This window comes from Glycine soja, chromosome 14, assembly GCF_004193775.1.
Source record: "Glycine soja cultivar W05 chromosome 14, ASM419377v2, whole genome shotgun sequence".
NCBI classification, from domain to species: domain Eukaryota; kingdom Viridiplantae; phylum Streptophyta; class Magnoliopsida; order Fabales; family Fabaceae; genus Glycine; species Glycine soja.
Window position 1 is genome coordinate 18,054,600 of NC_041015.1, and position 18,288 is coordinate 18,072,887.

At 40.5% G+C, this 18,288-nt stretch overlaps 1 protein-coding gene across 1 annotated transcript; it reads right to left on the minus strand.

Moving 5' to 3' along the window:
- Positions 1-371: 371 nt before the first annotated feature.
- Positions 372-1,748, minus strand: LOC114383883. The gene has a single exon (XM_028343598.1). It carries the CDS (start codon positions 1,746-1,748, stop codon positions 372-374), a length of 1,377 nt encoding a protein of 458 aa, XP_028199399.1.
- Between the last annotated feature and the right edge of the window lie 16,540 nt (positions 1,749-18,288).

Here is an 18,288-nt window from a genome sequence, read left to right on the forward strand (position 1 = left end):
TTTTCTTTCCTCGCCAACACCTAAGTTTACGATCTCCATTTCTTCTTGGTGTGGCTTTACTACCCTGTCTTCCTATTCGACCATTCACTTTAGCTCTAGAGGAAGGCCCCAATCCTCATCTTCCCCTTCCTCAGTTGCTCCAAATCAACATCTGGGTCCTCGGTATCATTACCTACACAAGATTCATTGTTGGATCCGTACCATTTAATCGCAACAAAAATAAATATGCCGACGAATGAAAAGAAAGATGGAAGTGCAAGAACAAATGAAGAAGGATTATATATTTATAATTTTGTGATAACAAAGACATGCCCAAATAGGGAGAAAAAACTCTAAAGCCTAGGCCCAGCAATAGGGTTAGGACTAACGAATTACATTAAGCTCACCACGGAAATTCCGGGTTGTTTGACTATTCGCCAGTTCCCCAATTCGAACTCCGGAGGGCACGGTTGCACCCGATTTGGTTGCTCTTGAGGGGTTTCTTCATGTATCATGGTGACTTGTCCTTCGCACATCCAACCCGCGCTAACAAAGCTTTCGTTGATGTGACACAAGGGAACCCCTTTCACTTGCAACCCTTGCGGCTGGCCCATGCTTCTTCCCCTCCTTTCTAGGGCACTCCTCCTCACGTCAGCGCCTGTTGGCTCATATCCCAGTCTGAACCTTCCATGGTTCCCTGTGAACTCTACCAAACTTGCCACGCAATCCTTGTTCTTCCCTAAACCCATTCCGGGCTCGTATCTATGTCCTAACATCACCTGAGCCACCATCAATGCTGCCCCAGATGAGCGCGGTTGTACTAGGGGAGACTCAACGTAAGCATTGCTTACCACATCCAATGCTTGAAAGGATGTTTTCAAGGACTCCTTCATGGCTTCCACATAAGACGTAGAAGAAGGACAACTCACAAGAATGTCTTCTTCTCCCAAGACTATGATTAACTGCCCTTCCACCACAAATTTCAGCTTTTGGTGTAGCGTTGAAGGGATCACCCCCACTAAATGAATCCATGGTCGGCCTAGTAAGCAGCTATAGGTAGGGTTTATGTCCATCACTTGGAAAGTAATTTGGCATATGTGGCGTCCAATTTGAATCGGGAGATCGATCTCCCCTCTTACGTCCCGGCGGCTGCCATCGAAAGCCCGCACCACCATGGAGCTTGGCCTTAGGTGTGATGCATTAAAAGGTAACTTGCCCAAAGTGGCATTGGGCATGACATTAAGTGAAGAGCTGTTGTCAATAAGCACTTTGGCCACAATGTGGTCCAAACATTTGACAGATACATGCAAGGCTCTGTTGTGCTCCCGGCCCTCCACGGGTATCTCTTCATCGGCGAACGTGAGGTAATTATTGGCCGTGATATTGTTGATTATGCCCCTGAAACCTTCCACAGATATGTCTTGGGCTACGTGGGTTTCATTTAGAATCTTGACCAATAGCGCCCGATGAGGCTCAGAGTTCATGAGTAGTCCCAACAGGGAGATCCTAGCTGGGGTTTTATTGAGTTGTTCAATTACCTTGAACTCGCTTTGCTGGATGATTCGTAGGAACTCGATTGCTTCTTCACTAGATATCCTTTTTTTGTTAAAGTCGTCTTCTTCCTTGGCAAACCTTCTGGCTGGGACTTCTTCATCTAGAATCGGGCTCGCCTTGAAGCTCTCTTCCACGCCCGCCTTCGCCTTTCCCTTCGGGTTCTTGTGCCGCATCGGTGGCTTGGGTGCCACAATGATCCGCCTGATACGGGTCATGCCGCTCGTGCCAAACATGTTAGTGACCTTGGCGGAGGATAGATCATCTTTAGCATGTACGACAAACGTATCCTTCCTTCCATTGGGCCCTTGTGTGGCGTACCTCCATGGCACCGCCTTGTCACTTTTGTAGGGGAATGGTGCAGGTTTCTTAACTGGGATAGGCTGGAAGCCTTAGGGCTTGTGCGTGGCAACATCCCTGGTGAAGTGGATCACCAATGGCTTGGGTTTGCTCAGGCTCTTATCAGCTGATTGCATGCACACATCTCCTCCCTCTTTTCTCGCGCCATAAACCTCAATCAGGCCTTTGTCCATCAACCCCTGTAGCAGGTCCTCCGCCATTGAGCATGCCTCTACATCGTGTGACACTCCCGGATGTATCAAACAAGCATCTCCCTTGCCCCCGTCAAGGCAAATCATGCCTGCTTCGCGCAGTGCCTCCAATATGAACCTCCTAGAGGTTAACACATCTTCCATCCGCTTTGGCCTCGGAGGTCCACATTCCTCCATCGCATTAACCTCCGATCCCCCATGACTGGCAAGAGGATTTGTCCTTACATTTGGGCTATCCTCTTGAAATGTCAGCCACCCTATGTTAATCAAACTTTGGACCTTGTGTTTGAAAGCCACACATTGTTCTATTGAATGCCCCGGGACACCTCCATGATAAGCACAGGTTGCATTGGGGTTGTACCACCAAGGGAAAGGAGATTGGTAGATCTTCCTGGGGTTCACCACCGCCATTTGGTTGGTCATCAAGGATGGTAGCAAGTCAGCATATGACATCGGGATCGGGGTAAATTCCACAAGCTTCTTTACTGGTAAATTCCTTCCTGGATTGGCACTTATGCTGGGATTGGAGTTGCCAGCGAGGCGAGATTGTGCGGGAGCCGAGTTTTGAGTGGGAGGCCTTTGTGGTTGAGCGAGACTCTTTGCTGGATGAGTGCTGGAATGGAAGGGTTTCCAGCATGGGCCAAAAAGCTTGGTTGGTGTGGGGAATATTGGTAAGTGTTGTGAGGGGTTTGTTGGGATTTAGGCCAAGTAGGAGATGAAGTCACAGCGTGGGTATCTCCTTCCTTCTTCTTGACCCCACTTGCTCCGAATATTCTATTGCTCATGCTAGCAGGAGCGGCATAATCGAACTTTCCCCTTCTCAAGCCTACCCCGATCCTCTCACCCGCAAATACCAAATCTGCAAAGCTAGAGGGCATGTAACCCACCATCTTCTCATAGTAGAACATTGGCAGCGTGTCCACTATCATAGTTATCATTTCTCTTTCCATCATGGGGGGTACCACTTGGGTTTCTAGGTCCCTCCACCTTTGGGCATACTCTTTAAAGGACTCATGCTCCCTCTTGCTCATATTTTGCAATTGGGTTCTGTCAAGAGCTATGTCGATGTTATACTGATACTGCCTGATGAAGGCAGCTATCAAGTCCTTCCAAGAGCGGATGCGGGAAGCTTCCAAATTTGTATACTAGGTGATCGTCGCCCCGGCCAAGCTTTCTTGGAAGAAATGAATTAAGAGCTTCTCATCTCTGGAGTATGCCTCCATCTTTCGATAGTACATTTTCAGGTGGTGCTTAGGGCAAGTAGTCCCTTTGTACCTATCGAAATCTGGCACCTTGAACTTTGGGGGGATGACGACGTCATGCACTAAACACAACTCCGCCATGTCAGCGAATGGGTAATCACCAATCCCTTCGATGGCCCTTAGCTTCTCCTTGATGAGATCCAATTTCTCCCTTCCTTCCGCGGCCGGAGGCAGCCTCCCCACCGAAGTGTAGAGGTCGCAACGGGCGCTGTTGAGGGCCCCCCGCGACATTGGGTTAAGGCATACCACTACACATCGGACCCTCGATGGTGAACATAGGGTATGGTTCAAAGTCACCCTGAGCATGATCCCAAGGCTCTTCACGGGCGTCCCCCACAGGCTGAGCGAAAGGTGTATGCTCCAACTGGGGTTGCTGGCCTTCAAAGGGAACGGGAACGACGTGATTAGCATTCTCATTGAGCATGTGCATGGCGTTGGGTGGTGTATAGTTGGGGGGTAGGCCATATGGGAAAACATTCCTATTATGCCCCATGTGTGGACCGCTCGTGTTGCCTAACACCTCCCTTCCCTGACCTACCAAGTTCGGGATTGATTGGTTTGCTTGGTTTATAGCGGATGGTGGGTCGGATCCACCTTAGCGGCAATGCTGGTGACAGCAACTGTGGCTGCATTGCTCTCCATCATCCACTTCATGCTTAACATGGCCTCCATCATGGAGGTCATTTGATCCTTCATGGCCCCCATATCGGCCTTCATTTGCTTTTGCACTTCTTTTATCTCAACCATGACTCTAGTTTTGGAACGGGTTCGATAGGGGTGCCATAAAGCATGTTTGTCTTTTTTGGTTATGGTGTTTACTTGACTATAACTGCTAAAAGAACAAAATGCAATGAGTAATGTGACAATGAACTAAACATGAATGCATGACAATGATAAGTTGCCGAAGTATTGGACCCATGCAAAAAATTTAGCAGAGACATAGAGTTGAATCAAATCTCATTTTCATTAAGAGACAAAATTGTCTATCTTGTCAAAGTCAAAACCTAAGTACAAACGCCTTAACGGTTCCTAATTATGTGGGACATCAACTCGATCATATACTGACAATAATCGAAAAGTCCATGAACTTCCTCAGGAGCTAAGTACACATTCGCCATCGTCTTGGCTTTGGCTAACAGTCTCGGAAGCTCTTGTCTTCCATTCAAAGTGAAAGCGAACCTATCCATCCACATCATAGCTTCTCTGTGTAATGAATCTATCACTCTCTCCCTTGCTTCCCTTTCCGCTTGGAGGACCGATACTTTTGCATGCTCGTCCTCTAGCCTTTGCTCATGGCTAGCAGCTAGACTTAGCTTCTCTTTAACTGGTCAATGATAGCCCACATGTTCTCTTCCGTCTTACCCAACTGTTTGGTCAAGCTCCTTTTCAACCTTTGACAAGCCTTCAACTTGTCCTCTAATATCATACCTTCAACCCTCGACTCATCTATTTCGGCCCTCCGAAGCTTGAGTTCGTTGTTGCTACCCCATAAAGCTCCTCGGAACTTGTTTCAGCCCCATTCTTCTTTTTGGACCCTCTTCATTTCTCATTTTAATGCTTTGGCTGTGGCCACATTGACGTTCCTCAGCTCGTCACACTCTTTTCTGACCCTAATGGTTGTCACCTTGAACTTTTCCTTGACCACTTGTGTTCTTTCAAGTTTCTCTTTCAAGGCTTGCACTTCTTCACTCTCCTCAGGGACTTCAGTCTCTTCCCCACTTGGACTTTTTAGCTTCGGGAGCCAAGTTATCCCTTGCATCCGAGCCTTCAACCATTGATGATACCCACCAATAACATTATTGTTGCTCCCTCTAAGCTCCTTATCCTTTCTTTGTACCGCATTCCATGCTTTTCGGACTCTTTGAAGCATTTTTGCATTGGGGTCACTGAAGCCTCGTGCGATGAAAGGCGTGATACTCTCTTCTGATGGTGCCCCTCTCATAGGATAGCTTAGTTGTCTTATGGCAAGTACGGGATTATAATTAAAACAACCCCTTGTCCCCATCAAGGGGACATTTGGGATCCCTTCACATGAAGACAACTCCGCCCTTCCTTCCTTCCATCAGGAGAACCAAATAACAAACGCCCCTACCATACCAGCCAAGAGCTTCTCCCAATTTGCTTTCCCTTTCTCGGTGCACATGCGGTGACCTTGTAGGGGACAGACGGGTCTACTTTCTTGACGAAAAATGTGAGAGACCAGCCATAGATAAAGAGCGGGTGTGCAACAGACAATCCTTGCGTTGCTCTTCTAGCATCTTCAATCAAATGAGTCATAGGCATCAGCCAAAATAGCAACGACCGGACTTTCCTTGCTGTGGTGATAAGCAAGAAAAGCATTGATCACTGCTAGATCCACTAGCCCATCCATGTTAGTCGGATAATACGACTAACTTTTGTGTAAGAAACTTGTGTAACTTGTATATAACTCCTCCCATTTATGGTCATTTTGTAGTGTTGTAATTACTTTTTGTTAAATATAGGTAATAAGTACTAAGTATCCTCATTTTGTGTATTTAATGATCATTCCTTTTCAATTTCAGGCTGATTAGGCAAGTTTGGTGGAAGTGCTGATTTTGAGCCGCTCACTAAGCCAATTCTTTGGCTCAGCGAGCCATCCGTTAAGTGCAGCAATTCATGGCTAAGCGCGTAGAAGATCCTAGAAGCAGGTGAGTTGTCATGATGCGCTCAGTGAGAATCAATTAGCTAAGCACATCGCTTGAACCTCCAGGATGAGCGAGCAGGACTGGCGCTAAGCCAGAAGTCACTTACACGCGCTAAGCGAGCCTATCTCCCACTAAGTGCGCGCCTCTCAACAACACTGCCTATTTAAAGCCGAATCTCGAAATTGAAGGGGTTGTTGAGTTTTTTTAGAGTTTCTGGCTGTGGAGAGACCAGGAGAGAACTGAGCTTGAAGAGGAAGCTATCTTGCATAGCATTGGACGAGATTTTGAGTGATTGTGAGGTTTTTGAGGATGATGCTTGGCTAGGATTAGGCTAAACATGCACGAGACATCGGGGTTTAGCAGTCTAGGAGACATCATAGAACACAAAAACATTGTTAGGTAGAGAACATCTTTAATAACATCAGTCATCTAGTAGGAAGACCAACACGTTCTTTATCTATCTTGACACATCACTACTCATGTGATTTACTGTTGAATAGTTTAGTTTACATGCCTGTCCATACCACACACCAAATTTTCATCCAAAGGCACTTATTTACTGAACCGCAGCTTTACCAAGTAAAACAAGTTCCCCAAGAGTTCGATACTCGGTTCTTACCATTTTATACTACTTGCGTGATCCGGTGCACTTGCTGGCCATCGAACAAGCTTTTTGGCGCCATTGCCGGGGAACTTCTTTCTATTTTGAAAGTTTAGTTCAGTTCTTTAAGTGTCTATTTATTATTCTTTGATTATTTATGAATATTTGCTTTTGATTCATATTTGTTTTCTTCTTGAATTGGATAACTGCTATTGTTGTCAGTATTTTGTATGCATAGATCTCCTGCAGGTAATTTAGCTCATCTGGAAGAATAAGCTCAATCCTTTTATTCAACATCATGGAGATTATTATTTATATTCCACCAATAACTTGTGATTTTTATCGAAGGGAGCATTACTAGGATAATTGTTATATGTACTCCACAAATAACTCTGGGTGGAGACAGGAGTTAACTCCCTATAATCAGTATGAAGAGGAAAGAGCCCCCGATCTTGATAGTGTGTTTGCAGAATTCATGGCATATCATGCTAGCTCTACGGCTAATCATAATGCAATACAAAAGCAGGAGATTCAATGTGCCAAAGTTTTTTTAGAAGATTATCAAGGGGAACCAGAGTCACAATTCTACTATCAAAATGAAGCAGAAAGGAGTTTCAATGTGGACATTTTGTTAATGCAATTCAAGGATACAATTGGATCTATTCAACGGGCATTTAAAAGTGCATAAATTCAGGTTGGTAAGCTGGTAGAAGAAGTGATCCAAGCTATGAGCAGAAGAGAAGAAAATATTGTAGAGGTTGACTCTCAAGAGGAGAGCCTTGTGAATGAGCATGATTTAGAAGAAGATGAGGAGAAAGTGCAACAGTGGAAACAGTGCTTACAAACGCGTGCTCAACAAGAAGATAATTTCCAAGTTAACACATGTTCTCATCAACTGACTATTAAAGAAGAAAGGCATGAAGACCATGAGGGTTCACTCATTCTGGGACAACCCTGTCTTTCATTTGCCAGTTGTGTTTTAGACATGGGTAAAGGTAAATTGGAACTGAATGTAGAGGATCAAAAGATCTCCTTTGACTTAATTGAAGAAATAAAACACCCAGTTAACGGTGAGGATTGGTTTGAAGCAGAAATATCGGAGCAGGAGATGGAATTAACAGCCTCAGCCATGGTATTACAGACGCCTGGGGAGAAAGAATTTGAATATGTGACAGAATGCCTAGTCAATGAAGATGGAGGAAGAATGTTAGCTTGTATTGAAGAGCTGGGGGATCTAGACGATGAATCTATTGGTCATGTGATGTTTGAAGAATTGGAAAACAATTGACCAAAAGAAAAGCCCAAAGTAGAATTAAAGACCCTCCAGCGCATCTAAAGTATGTATTCTTGGAGGACAATGAGACCAAACCTGTTATAATTAGCAGCTCCATGCAGAAGAAAGAAGAGGATCAACTGGTGCAGATTCTGAAAAGTCGCAAAACCGCTATTGGTTGGCACATCTCTGATTTAAAAGGAATCAATCCCTCATATTGTATGCACAAAATTAATATGGAAGCTGATTACAAGCCAGTGAGACAACCTCAAAGAAGGCTGAATCCAATAATGAAAGAAGAAGTAAGAAAGGAAGTGCTCAAGTTGCTAGAGGCAGGGCTCATTTACCCAATCTTGGACAGTTCATGGGTTAGTCCTGTTCAAGTTGTTCCGAAAAAGGGAGGTATGACAGTGATAAAGAATGATAGAGATGAGCTAATTCCTACAAGAATAGTTACTAGGTGGAGGATGTGTATTGATTACAGGAAGCTAAATGAAGCCGCCAGGAAAGACCATTACCCACTCCCCTTCATGGATCAAATGCTTGAGAGACTTGCAGGGCAATCTTTCTACTATTTCTTAGATGGATACTCGGGATACAATCAAATTGTAGTGGATCCTCAGGACCAAGAAAATACAGCTTTCACATGTCCTTTTGGTGTATTTTCTTATTGCTACATGTTGTTCGGTTTATGTAGTGCCCCAGCTACTTTCCAGAGATGTATAATGGCAATTTTTGATGACATGGTAGAGAAATGTATTAAAGTTTTTATGGATGATTTCTCTGTCTTTGGTGCATCTTTTGAAAATTGCCTAGCAAATTTAGAGAAAGTGTTACAACGCTGTGAAGAATCTAATTTGGTGCTCAACTGGGAAAAATGTCACTTTATGGTTCAAGAAGGTATCGTGCTGGGACACAAGATTTCTAGAAGAGGAATTGAGGTGGATAAAGCAAAGATTGATGTTATTGATAAACTTCCACCTCCAGTTAATGTTAAAGGCATACAAAGTTTCTTGGGTCATGTTGGATTCTATCGGCGATTCATTAAAGACTTTTCCAAAATTGCTAAACCACTGAGTAATCTTCTGAACAAGGATGTTGTGTTTGTGTTTAATGATGAATGTTTAGAAGCCTTTAATACCCTTAAAGCCAAGTTGGTCTCTGCTCTTGTGATCACAGCACCAGACTGGGAATAAAAGTTTGAATTAATGTGTGATGCAAGTGATTATGCAGTAGGTGCAGTGCTGGGACAGCGAAAGGGCAGAATTTTTCATACCATCTACTATGCCAACAAAGTTTTGAATGATGCTTAGATCAATTATGCCACCACTGAGAAAGAATTGATGGCAATTGTTTATGCACTTGAGAAATTCAGATCTTATTTGGTTGGGTCAAAGATACTAATTTATATTGATCATGCAGCAATTAAATATTTGTTGTGCAAAGCTGATTCCAAACCACAACTTATCAGATGGATATTGTTACTTCAAGAATTTGATTTAGTCATCGAGGACAAGAAGGGATCTGAAAATTTGGTAGCAGACCACCTATCCAGATTAGTCAATGAGGATGCCACTTTAAAAGAGGCTGAAATAAAAGATGAATTTCCTGATGAATTTTTGTTTTTGATTGTAGAGAGACCATGGTTTGCTGGCATGGCAAATTTTAAGGCAGCTGGGATCATTCCCAAAGACCTCACTTGGCAGCAGCGGAAGAAATTTTTCCATGATGCATGATTTTATATATGGGATGATCCACACTTGTTCAAGGTAGGTGCAGATAATCTCCTCAAGAGATGTGTGACAAGTGAGGAAGCCAAGGGTATATTGTGGCACTATCATAATTCACCATGTGGAGGGCATTATGGTAGAGACAAAACATTGGCTAAGGTCTTACAGTCAGGATTTTTCTGGCCGACACTCTTCAAAGATGCCCATCACCATGTCTTGAAGTGTGATCAATGCCAAAGAATAGGGGGATCTGATGCTTGGCTAGGATTAGGCTAAACATGCACGAGACATCAGGGTTAAGCAGTCCAGGAGACATCATAGAACACAGAAACATTGTTAGGTAGAGAACATCTTTAATAACATCAGTCATCCAGTAGGAAGACCAACACGTTCTTTATTTGTCTTCACACACCACTACTCATGTGATTTACTGTTGAATAGTTTAGTTTACATACCTACCCATACCACGCACCAAACTTTCATCCAAAGGCACTTATTTACTGAACCACAACTTTACCAAATAAAATAAGTTCACCGAGAGTTCGATACTCGGTTTTTACCATTTTATACTACCTGCGCGATCTGGTGCACATGCCGGCCATCGAACAATCCACATTTGGAAAGAGGACGACCCCAAACACCAAAAGTGCTAAAACATCAATGAATGAAGTCCACTCCCCTTGATCCACCAAAGCCTTCGCTTTCTCTTCCCAGTGCTTCCTTGGTATTCTGACCACCTCATTTCTACTTTTTTTTACTCGGTCCAATTCTTGCGTCAAGACCTTGACCACTTTGGCTATCCTTGCCATGGAGGGGTATAACCCAGAGAAAAAATACGGCTTCCTTCCTCTTAGTGGGCATCCCAAGACCCCTTCAAATTCTTCCATGGTTGGTACTAACTGAAAGTCCCTAAACGTGAAGCACCTTAGCGGCTGGTCGTAATATTTAGTGAGGGATGCAATGGCTTCGAAAGACCCTTCTATCATAGCCAAATCCCATATCTTTCCATATGTCTTGTGGAAGGCTTGACGTTGGAGTTGACCCATCTGCTGCCCTAACTCTTGCAAACTAGCTACTTCTAGGCTTTTGATTTTGACATGATAGAACCATTTCTTAAAAGAGGGTGCTTGGTTTGATCCCATGTTTGCTAGAATGAAAGAAAAACTCTGCTAAGCAATACTTCGACTCCCTATCATGGAAGAATATGATAAATGCATGAGGAGATGTTTATGCCATGCATGACATAAATGCATTTATTTACAGGCACAAGAGCCCAAAAGACCCTCTCTTCTTACTCACAACGTATTGGGCATCATGGTTCATTCCCAGTCATTACCATGGTGCCCCATGCATGCATTTAAGAAGGTGATGCGGATCTCTCATGCATAAATTTAAAGCTAATTTGATTCAAAACAAGGCATAAAGTTAAATAAAATGTCAAATAAACATCACAAAATGCATATGGAAATCCGATAAATTTTACATTTATCAATTTGTAAGAAGTAGCATTCAATGTTAGAGACACGACAATGTCATTCACCAACCAACCAATGAATTACATGTTCTCGCATCCCCTTCTCCTTTCACCGTGTGGGGAACATACTTACTCAAACCATTCCCTCTTGCCAAAAGACAGTGCAAGTACTTACTGGTGGCAATTGATTATTTCACAAAATGGATAAAGTTTGAACCCTTAGCCACTATATTGGCTTAGAATGTGCATAAATTCTTGTGGAAGAACTTCATCACTAGATCTAACATTCCATATACAGTGATACCAGACAATGGATTATAGTTCATAGACAAGAAATTGAACGAGTTCATGTAAGGATTTGGAATAAAACATCAAGTAACATCAATCAAACATCTCCAAACTAATGGATAGGCTGAGGCCGCCAAAAAAGTTATCCTAGGTGAATTGAATAAGAGACTTGGGGATGCCAAAGGAACTTGGGTCGAGGAGTTGTTAGAAGTCTTATAGGGATACCACTATACACTACAATTGACCAGTAAGAGACATTTTTTTGGTTAATATATGGAACTGATACATTGATCCCAGAAGAGGTAAGAGAACCCTCATTTCAGCAAGTGTAGTATGATGAAGCCATGAACATTGACACCTTAGGGGTAAAACTCGACCTTGTTAAGGAAACCAAAGATCAAGCAATGATAAAAGCCAAAGAATGCAAGCAAAGGATGGCCGAGAGGTTTAACACCAAAATGAAACTGAGGGAATTCTCGAAAGGCAACTTGGTTTGGAGAGCCATGTAAGGAAAAATTCCCACAAAGGAAAATTGGCCACAAACTTGGCCGGACATTTTAGGATTTGGCAGAATCTTCCACTCTTTTTTTTCCTTTTTCTTTTCTCTCTTGTTTTTCTTTCCATAACTTGAGGGAACTCAACTCATCTAAGATTCTAGATAAAGGGTCTTTATGACTAGTACCCTTGCCATTAACACTAGATGAATGATGACTCATGTTGGTTCCTAAGTTGTGGTTCTTTCTTGTTGGAGGTTTGAAAACAAAAGGTAAAAGAAACTATGGTTGAAACTAGCCAAATAAACACTAAAAGAGGTGTGAAAGATAAGGTAAAAAACTAATTGGTAAAAGGAAAGCTATCTAGGCAGTTTGACAATGGAAGGTAAAGGAAATAAGCTATGAAAGTAAGCAAGAAATGTAAACTAGGCGAATCCTAAGAGTGTTTGGATGACCACATTCAAGGTTCCCAACAAAACACTCACTATCCTAAGGAAAATTGCCTAAAATTATTACACACAAATGGAAGTTTGGTAACCTATTGAAGGCTCCCAACACACTTCCAATGAAAGGCCTTTTTGTTACAAAACTTGAAAGCAATGAAGGTAAGTAAATTGCAAATTACAAAATTACAAAACGGTCCTCAATTTTGGTGGTTGCTCTCTCTTTGGTGATTCACTCAATTTGGAGTGCTTCTTAGTCCAATAGCTCTTAAGGTGGTTGGCCCCTTGCTTCTGGACTCAAATTCTTCAAGGGATGGCACCAATCCTCCTTCCAATTCCCTATATGGAAACCCACAAACAAGGAAACAAAGAGACAAGCAATAACCAAAGACCAAAAAAATGAAATGAAAGCTAAACCAATGGAGTTTTAACAAGACAATTTTTCAAGGATTATTCAACAATTAAAGCAATGAAAAGGACATAGAAGCAAGCTAGGACTCAAAGAGAAACTTAGAATGACTCTAGAGTAGAGTAAAAAAACTGAAAAAAAAGACTCAACAAACCTCTAGCTTTGGCACTTGTCTTCACACTAATTTTCAATTGAAATTTCCAATTATAGAATAAATTTTGAGCCAAAACAACAAGCACACTTCCTTTTCACCTTTTTTTTTCTGGATACTGATTTTCCTGCCAAATTGTGTGATTTTTCGTATTTTTTATTTTTATCCAAATCACTTGTTTCTTTTTTTATAACTTTTTTCCAGATGTCTAGAAAATTCAGTAAAAATTTTAGCTCAAAATTCGAAGTAACCAATTCTCAGTAATTTTTACAAGTTTGTATGTCCAAGCTGCCAGCACCAGCGATTTGTTTCTTTAAGCATGGTATATTGATTGCCTTGGGCTTACTTTCAACCTTCCTATGTATGTTGAACTCACTAGGATTGTTTAACACTGTTTTAGGAGTTCAATATTCACTTAGGATCAACATTTCAGCCAGCAATTCAATCACCAAAACTCAAATTCACAATAGACACAATCATAAGGAAACCTAAAAGTTCAAGAAAAGGTTCACAATCAAAGACTCTCTAAGAATTTTGCATGAACATGTTAAGCACTAATTAACATGAAAGATTTGACTCAAATCAAATAGTAGGCTAAAATAATTTCATACACTCATGAACAAATGAGTTAGACAAAGAAATAAGAAAATAAAATTCAGCACAACATAAGAAATCTTATGTGACAAGTTTCATGACTAGACATGACTTCTATGACAAAACTACAATAGGTGAACAAGTCACTCTAGATTTTTGAGGTTTTCTTCTACTTTAATATTTTTGTAAGAATTTTATGGTTTAGGTTTCAGCCACAAAAAATAACAAGACAAAACTCAAAGGAACCTAAACTCAACACAATTCATGGTTCAAGAACAAGAACAAGAAATTTGAACCATAGAAAATCAAATCTAGTTTCTATAGCAAGTTTAATCGGTGGAAACTTCTAAAGAATCATGTTAACAACATTTAGAACAAGACATGTGAGGAGATACATGGAGAAAAATGAAGAAACAACAATGGAAGAGAAGGTAAAGAAAAAAAATTAATGGAGGTTTAAGGAGCACCTACTTGAAGCTCTTGTGCTCTGATTACCACTTGATGGAAGCTTGCTTGTGGGGCTTCTATGGAGGCTGGATCTTTGAGCTTCAATGAGGTCCTTTAATGGTGACTTTCCACCATGGAGATGCAGCGGAAGACAAAGGAGAAGAGGTGAGAGGAGGCGCCATCCACTAGGGAATAAGCCATAGAAGAAGGAGCTTCACCACCAAGATGAGCCTTGGATAAGAAGCTTGGAGAGCATGCTTCAATGGAGGAAAAGAAAGAGGGAGAGAAAGAGAGAGGGGGGAGCACGAAATTGAAGGAAGAAAAAGGGAGAGAAGTTGAACTTTGAGTTGTGTCTCATAAGACTCTCATTCATCAAAGTTACAACTAGTGTTACACATGCTTCTATTTATAGACTAGGTAGTTTCCTTGAGAAGCTTTCTTGAGAAAACTTCCTTGAAAAGCTTCTTTGAGAAAACTTCCTTGAGAAGCTAGAGCTTAGCTACACACACCCCTCTCATAACTAAGCTCACCTCCTTGAGAAGCTTCCTTAAGAAGATTCCTAAAGAAGCTAGAGATTAGCTACACATACCTGTCTAATAGCTAAGCTCACCTCTTTGAGATGAAAAGCTAGAGCTTAGCTACACACCCCCTATAATAGCTAAGCTCACCCCCATGACAAAAAAACATGAAAATACAAAAAAAAAGTCCTTACTACAAAGACTACTCAAAATTCCCCGAAATACAAGGCTAAAACCCTATACTACTAGAATGGCCAAAATACAAGGCCCAAACGAAGAAAAAACCTATTCTAATATTTACAAAGATAAGCGGGCTCATACTTAGCCCATGGGCTCAAAATATACCCTAAGGCTCATGAGAACCCTAGGGCCTTCCCTTGGATCTCTAGCCCAATCTACATGGAGTCTTCTACCCAATGCCCTTGCGGGATAGGATTGCATCAAGGTGGACGGGTGGTAGGAGGGATTTTATTTGGAAATATCATTAATGGACTTCAAAATCCTTTCATGAACATATTTAAAGATGTCGATCTCAACATGTACAAGAATCTTAAACTTATACTTCACCTGTTGGATAGCCTTGTCAAAACCAGCCTTGTGTTCTTGAATTACTTTTTCACAAGCACCCCTCATTAAGGTTTGATACTCGACTTTCCTTTTCTCTACCACCTCCTCAGCCTTTTTCATTGATTCCTTCAAGTTATCCACCTTCGCCATCAAAGCAACCACAAAGTCTTTCTCTCTCTTTAGCTTTCGGCCTAAGTGGCCTTTTTATCCTCGAACTTCTTAACATTGAAATTCAAATTAGCATTGTCGATAGTCAATTGAATGTTTGCTTCTAAGGCCTGGTCCATCTATTTCTCCATTACTTCAACAGTCTTTTTCATCTTAACTACCTCTCGATCACCTGACGAGTTTCACATAATCATATGTTGAGCATGAAATAACAACAATCACACTAGAAGGGGGGTTGAATAGGGTGATTAATAGAAGATTATATAAATTTTTAGCAATTAATGATTTTAATCATAATTTTAGAAACATAGAAATAAAGGAATCATCCACTAATGAGAAAAACAAGTTTGATGAAAAAAAAAATATAGTCGTCCAGTAATAACAAGACAAAATTTTCATAAAGGCTTTTCAAAGAGTACTCAATAAAACCACTTAAAGAGACATAGAAACACTTGGTTTATACTGGTTCACTCAAACAAAGCTACTTCCAGTTCTTCTTTAAGCAATTGTAAAGGGTTCTACTAATAAAAAATTTGATTATAAACAAGTATTTTGTCTTGCCACTCTTGACTATACAAGTATTCTCTTTGCCACTTTTCGCACACCCTTAGATTCCCTCTAAATCTAAGACAACCCAAGTATTTTTAATTGGTGCTGCTGCAATTGCTTCTTCTAGAGTCTTAGGAAGGGTATATTAAATAGGAAGGGAATTCCAATTGAAGTCGCAAAAGGTTTGGCCAAAGAAATCTAAGTTAAAAAGGTTTTTCAACAGATTTACTCTCTGGTAATCGATTACCAGAGGATGTAATCGATTACCAGTGGCCAAAAACGATTTACAACAGCTATTAAAATTTGAATTCAAAATTTGCACTGTGTAATCGATTACACATATATGGTAATCGATTACCAGCAGTTTTTGAACGTTTTAATTCAAATTTTAAAGCCTGTAATCGATTACACATATACTGTAATCGATTACCAGAGGAGTTTTTCAGAAAACATTCTCAACAGTCACATCTTTTTGTGTGGTTCTTGAATGGCTATCATAGTCCTATATATATGTGACTTGAGACACGAATTTGCGAAGAGTTTTTCAGAATAAAAAGGTCTTATCCTCTTAAAAAGCAAATCGTTTTATCCTCTCACAAATTCCTTGGCCAAATTACTTGTGATTCAATAAGGAATTATTTGAGTGCTCAAATTGTTCAATCTATCTCTTTTAAGAGAGATTTCTTCTTTTCTTCTTCTTCATTCTGAAAAAGGGATTAAGAGACCGAGGGTCTCTTGTTGAAAGAATTCTAAACACAAAGGAAGGGTTGTCCTTGTGTGTTTAGAACTTGTAAAAGGAATTTACAAGATAGTGGAACTCTCAAGCGGGTTGCTTGGGGACTGGACGTAGGCACAAGGGTGTGGCCGAACCAGTATAAATCTGAGTTTGCATTTTCTCTTCCCTTAAACTCCTTTATTTATTATTGTTTTATATTCATATTCAATCTGTTCTATTTGAATCAATATTTAAGAAACTCATTATTAAGGGAATTTATAACTGGAATAGAAAGATAAATAGAATTTTTAATTGGGGAAATAAGTTGTGATATCTTAATTCAACCCCCCCCCCCCCCTTCTTAAGATATCTGAGGCCACTTGTCCAACATAAAGGAGAGACACCTTGTATAGACTTTAGTGAAGGATTCATTATGGGATCATTGCTGAGCCTTGATATAACCGTTGTCTCACAACTAGAGGTGAAACATATGGCACACTCTGAATGGCGGGTAGCTACATGTGCTCTTCTTCCATAACGAAAGCGACCTTTGAGGAATATTCTATAATAAAACTTCCATTCTTTTCTAATTTTTCCTTTCCTTTAATTTCAAATGTTACCAATTAAAATAAATCGAGGCAGTACTAAAATTCAAAAAGCGAGATCGTGCACTTCCTTTTGTGGCTAATAGAGAATTTTAGTACCTTGTTGAACACCACTTTTGAGGATATAAAGTAAGTATTTAAGTGATTTAAAGTCTAGAAATCATAACAAAGGACGACTCTGTGTGAAGACACTAATTTTCACAACAAGTGGACGTGATTGTTTTAATAATGTGTTGCATGCTAAATATATCTTAATGAAACTATTTTCCATTTTAAGTATAGATGCAACTTGCTAGAGTTATAGATGTTGATATAATATCGAGTGAGATCATTTGTGAAGTTCATCATGCGTACTTAACAAGAAATCATAAGTTCATTAGTAATTTATACTTTTGTAAACATCAAAATCCAAGGTGTGGTAGGTTGTCCAATGTGAATGTATGTATACATGATTTTGATGATGTCAAAGAAGAATCAAACAAGGCTGCTTCAAATGATAAGCATTTGCTTCAAGAATAATTCAAGAGTGCTTCAACAAGCAAAGCCATGTTTCAAGATTCATTAAAGACCAAGCCTTGCCTTAAAACAAAGTGTTTTCAAGACATTCAAGGCTCTGGTAATCGATTACCAGGAAGTGTAATCGATTACCAGAAGACAGGATTGAGAAATAGCTGTTAAAAAAGGTTTTGAATTTAAATTTTCAACATGTAATCGATTGCCATATGTTTGTAATCGATTACCAGCAACGGAACTTTGGAAATTCAAATTCAAAAGTCATAACCCTTCAAATTATAACTGTGTAATCGATTACACAAACATTGTAATCGATTACCAGTGGAAAGTTTTCAGAAAATCTGCCAACAGTCACATCTTTTCATTAGATTTGTGAATGGCCATCAAAGGCCTATAAATAGGTGACTTGGGCACGAATTTTATGCAGAGAGTTTTGCTTGGCAAAAATGTCTTATCCTCTCAAAAGACAATGAGAGAGATTCCAAAAGAACTTCATTGTCAAATGCTCTCTCAAGAAATCCTTGATCAAACACTTGCAAAATCTATAAGGATTCTTACATGATCTTCATTGTAATATTCTTCTCTTGAAGAGAGAATTCTTCTTCCATTCTTCTTATTCAATGAGATTGGTTAAGAGACTGTGAGTCTCTTGTTGTAAAGGATTCCTGAACACAAGGGATGGGTTGTCCCTGTGTGGTTCAGACTTTGTAATGGATTTTACAAAGATAGTGGAAATCTCA

What these genes read in the sequence shown, in the direction of transcription:
- LOC114383883 (XM_028343598.1), bottom strand. Translation starts at nt 1,748, where the DNA reads ATGACCCGTATCAGGCGGATCATTGTGGCACCCAAGCCACCGATGCGG.